At 54.4% G+C, this 4135-nt stretch overlaps 1 protein-coding gene across 1 annotated transcript in view; it reads right to left on the bottom strand.

Annotated features, from left to right (window-relative positions):
* The window catches only part of LOC105310257 (echinoderm microtubule-associated protein-like 2), a 10254-nt gene extending 7099 nt beyond the window's left edge, over positions 1 to 3155 (bottom strand). Inside the window, exons 1-3 of the mRNA XM_023526640.1 lie at positions 1872 to 3155; positions 1586 to 1711; positions 1 to 126 (exon numbers count right to left, since the gene is read on the bottom strand). Coding sequence (XP_023382408.1) covers positions 1 to 126; positions 1586 to 1711; positions 1872 to 2120 — 501 coding nt within the window. The 5' untranslated portion in view covers positions 2121 to 3155. The remainder of the gene's footprint in view (positions 127 to 1585; positions 1712 to 1871) is intronic.
* Positions 3156 to 4135: the final 980 nt, after the last annotated feature.

Here is a 4135-nt window from a genome sequence, read left to right as displayed (position 1 = left end):
GATCCTGCTCCACAGGGGCTGGTGGGACTCTGCACTCCACAGATGCACCAACTTATCCTGCCCACATGTCACAAACTGTGCCCGGCTGGGGTGCGTGGCCAGGCCCCACAGCTCTTCCATGTGGCCCTGGCAGAAAGGGAAGACAGAAGCATGAAGACCACAGGTCCCGATCCTTCCCCCCGAGCCTGATGCCAAAGAGAAGATCTGGACTAGCCCCGGCAACACACCTGCTCACAGGTGACCCAGGAAAGACCCTTTCCCTCTTGTGTCTTAAGAAGGCTGTGATCGGGCAGACCCCTGCCACCACTGTGTGACTTGAGGCACCCCCCCTGCCCCCGACTCTGCTTTCTAGTTTTCACAGTGGGCGGCAAGAAAGCATGATGGGTAGGAGCTTGACCTTGGGAGTCAGATGGCACCCAGAAGGCTGTGGGATCCCACAGAGGATATAGCCTGGTGGGTATGACTTCAGCTCTCTCTTTACTGACTCTGGTAGTCACCTGGACAGGTGACTTCTCTTGGAGCCTCAGTTTAATCTTCTGTAAAATGGGGCTAATCGTCACACATGCTCACTCAAATCATGGATGGAAGGTGTGTGAGGCCACTACAAAAGTGCTCACCAACTGGAAGAGGCTAACTATCCTTATTAGTAACATATTCATATCGTCTTAATAATAAGTCATTAAGATTGGTAATCAATGTAATTATCATTGGCATCAGTATAATAACGACGATCTGATTCTAATAACATATTAATATATATTAATAATACAGGATGTTGAGAGTTATCATTAGAGGTCTCCAAGGTCCCTTCTGGGGACACCTAGACAGCCCCTCCAGCCCTCGTTTTTCTTTCTCTCTTTCCTACGGGCACACGAGCCAGAGGTGGGATCTAAATGCAGCAGCAAATGCACGGAGCAGGTGAAGGGAGGGAGACCATCGAGGCACAGAGAGGTTACTCCCTTGCCTTATGCCACACAGCGAATGAGCGACAGGGCTGTGATTCAATCCTAGGCAGCCGCACTGCAGGATTCATATTCTTAACCATCGTACTGTACCACCAATCAGGAGGTGGGATTCTTAAGTGGGCGGGGAAGGTTTTGGCACACCAGGAGGGAGGCGCGGGTATCTGAGCTGCAAGAAGAAAAACAGGAAGACTCCAGAGGGTCTTCCCAGATCCTTGGAGCTGCAGACCTGGGAGGTATATGGCCCAAGGTGTGTGCAGCCTGGGTGACAACCGGCCAGGGCACTTACCAACGGAAAAGGCCACCACCCTGATCAGAAGAGCTGGGGGTAACACAGCTGGAGCAGGATCCTGAGGACCCTCTGCTGTGCTAGCAGTTACCCTGTTGGCTGCTGAATCATGGGAAGTTCCAGGAGGGGTCCTAGTCAGGGGTGGGGTTATGGAGCGAGAGCAGGTAAACGGAAGGTAAGTGATGTTTGCCAGGTCAGATGAAAAGGGATGGGGCAGGGAGGTGAGGAAAAACCAGAATGGAGAGAGAAGAGGGGTGGGTGGTGCAGGGAAGAGAAGAGAGACTGGGGGTGGGGGGGCGGGGAAGGGCGGGCAGGTGCAGAAGCGAGAGCTCACCTGGATGAGCAGAGAGAAGCCCGTGTGGACCGAGCCCTGCAGGATGGAGTTGCGGGTGGTCCCTACATACAGCGTGTCTCCCCGGCCCTCTGCCACGGTGCGCACCGGGCCAAAATCCTCAGGGACCTGGGTGGGCGAGAGCAGAGAAGGCGGGCAGGTGAGTATGGGACAGACGCGCGGGCGGGGCTGGAGGGGACGTGCAAGGGAGAGGCGGGTCTAGCGTTAGGAGCCCTAGGGGGTGAGGGGGCGTTTCCTCACCTCTGCAGGAGCCTCTCCCCATCCTCACCTCCACTTCTTGCAGCTTGGTGTAGTCGGAACCCCAGAGGACCACCCGCCGATCACGGCCCCCTCCGGAAACCAGCGTCCCGTCCCGCAGGGCGCAGAGCCCAAACACGCCGCCATCGTGAGCACTCGGCACCGCCTGTGTGATGCGGTTCCCACCTGTGGGGAGGCCAGGGGCAGGGTCAGCATGGGGAAGCTTCTCCAGTACTGAGCCCCAAAAGCACCTCGAACTCTCAATCCTACATCCAGCCATTTACTCACCTTTCCTTCTATCCACCCTTCCACTCACCCATCTGTTCAAACACCGTCACCCATCCATTAAACCATCTGAACTAATAGCTACCCATCCATCCATCCATCCATCCATCCATCCATCCATCCATCCATCCGTCCTTTAATCCATTCACCTATCTACTGGTCTGTCCATCCATCTATCCGCTCACTCAGCCACTCACCTACCCATCCAACCATCCATTAAAGTACTGATTTATCTAGCCGTCCACCCCTCCTTCCATCCAACGATGCATCCATCTGCCTCTCATCCATTCATTCACTCTTTCATCCAAGTACCCATTCACCAGTCAATCAATCCATTCTTTTATCCAAACATCCGCCCATTTCCGTATATTTCCCCATTCATCTATCCATTCACCCATCTGTCAATCTAACCATCTATTCATTCATTCCTTAACCCATTCCACCAACAATTATTTAACTAGCATTTACTCTGGGCCCAGCCTCATGCTGGGTAATACTGGAGACATAGCGGTGACCAAGACAACCTCAGATCTTACCCTCATGGGGCTCACGGTCCAATTTCGGAGACAGATTTACTACCAGTCAGGGACAACCCAAGGTGGTTGGTGCTGGGAAGGGGAAACCCAGGGGATTGTGGGATCCCACAGAGGACACCCAGCCTGGTAGGTCAGGGAGAGCTTCCTGGAGGAGGAGATGGCTGAGCAAGGATCTGAAGGTTGAACAGGAGTCGGCTAGGGCAACAGAGGGTGGCAAAGTGTTGCAAGCAGAAGGAAGAACAAGCGCAAAGGGCAGGCAGTAGGACAGAATATGGACAGCTCAGGGGACTAACAGGAGTCTGGTGTGACCCCGTGTGACCTGGAAGGAGAGAGAGAGGGCAGAGCCGGACCAGGCAGGGTCTTCGAGGCCTCAGTGAGGAACCTCCCCCTGGTCCTGAGAGAACAGGGGCGTGACGGAAGGGTTCAGCAGGGGAAGGACAGGGGCAGATTTGCATTTGGTTCTGAGACCCAGAGGGGGCAGGAATGGAGGGTGTGAGACCATCCTGTAAGACCCAGATACGGTGCCACATGCACGTGCATCATTTTTCCCACCTACCCTTCCACCCACCAACCCAACAAACACCCCAAAGCCCCACGGGCTGGACCTAGTGGTAAAGCTGGGGACATGGAAATGAACCACGGCCAGGCTCTGCCCTCGGAGAGCTTACGGTTTGCTGGGAGACACAATGCCAGTTACTCGGAGCTGACTCTCAGCTGTCCAATCCCAAGGAAAGCTCCTAACGACCCTGGGAGGGGAGGCAGTGATATTATAGCCACGTTCCCGATGGGACAGCCGAGTCTCAGAAGGGATGTGACTCTCCCGGCGGCTCCACAGAGCACATGGCACCGCTGAGACCTGAACCCAAGCTTATCTGATCCCCAAACCCATTCCTTTCCCACTCCCCCTGCCTGGGGTATTCCCGCTGGGGCCCAAGCTCCCCCAGGTCAGGAGAACTGGCACTTAGAGATGATCCCTGCTTCCCGCCGTCTACAGGCAGAAATCTGAGGCAGCTTTACCCGAGGTCACAGAGTGACACCTAGTTCAAGGCCTGTCTCCCACATACCCGAGTGCGGTGGGGCAGATGACCTAAAAAGGGCAGGGGCCTTCGAGACCAAGTGCCCTAAGCTCTGAGTAACTGGCAGTGTGCCCTGCCTCTGTCCAGCTCGGCCATCTGCCGGGTCATTGCCCTTCTCTGAGCCTATCGTTTTTCATCTGTGAAATTGGAATATATGCAGCGCGACCTCTCATAAGGAGCATGATGTGTGGGAAAGCGAACGTACCTGGCCATACACTCGCTCATTTGTTTATGCCATCCACTGCGGGACAGCCTATTCATTCCTTGACTCACAATCCACCCAAAGGCTGGGACAACCCATTAAACCATTGGTTGGGATGCTCATTTTTCATTTGTTCATCCATCCATTGGCTAGAACAATCAATTCATTTATTTATTCGGTAATCAATCCACTCCTG

This window comes from Pteropus vampyrus, unplaced genomic scaffold (assembly GCF_000151845.1).
Source record: "Pteropus vampyrus isolate Shadow unplaced genomic scaffold, Pvam_2.0 Scaffold1666, whole genome shotgun sequence".
Lineage (NCBI taxonomy): Eukaryota > Metazoa > Chordata > Mammalia > Chiroptera > Pteropodidae > Pteropus > Pteropus vampyrus.
Note: the sequence above shows the minus strand (reverse complement) of the source record. Positions and strands in the feature narration are given on the sequence as shown.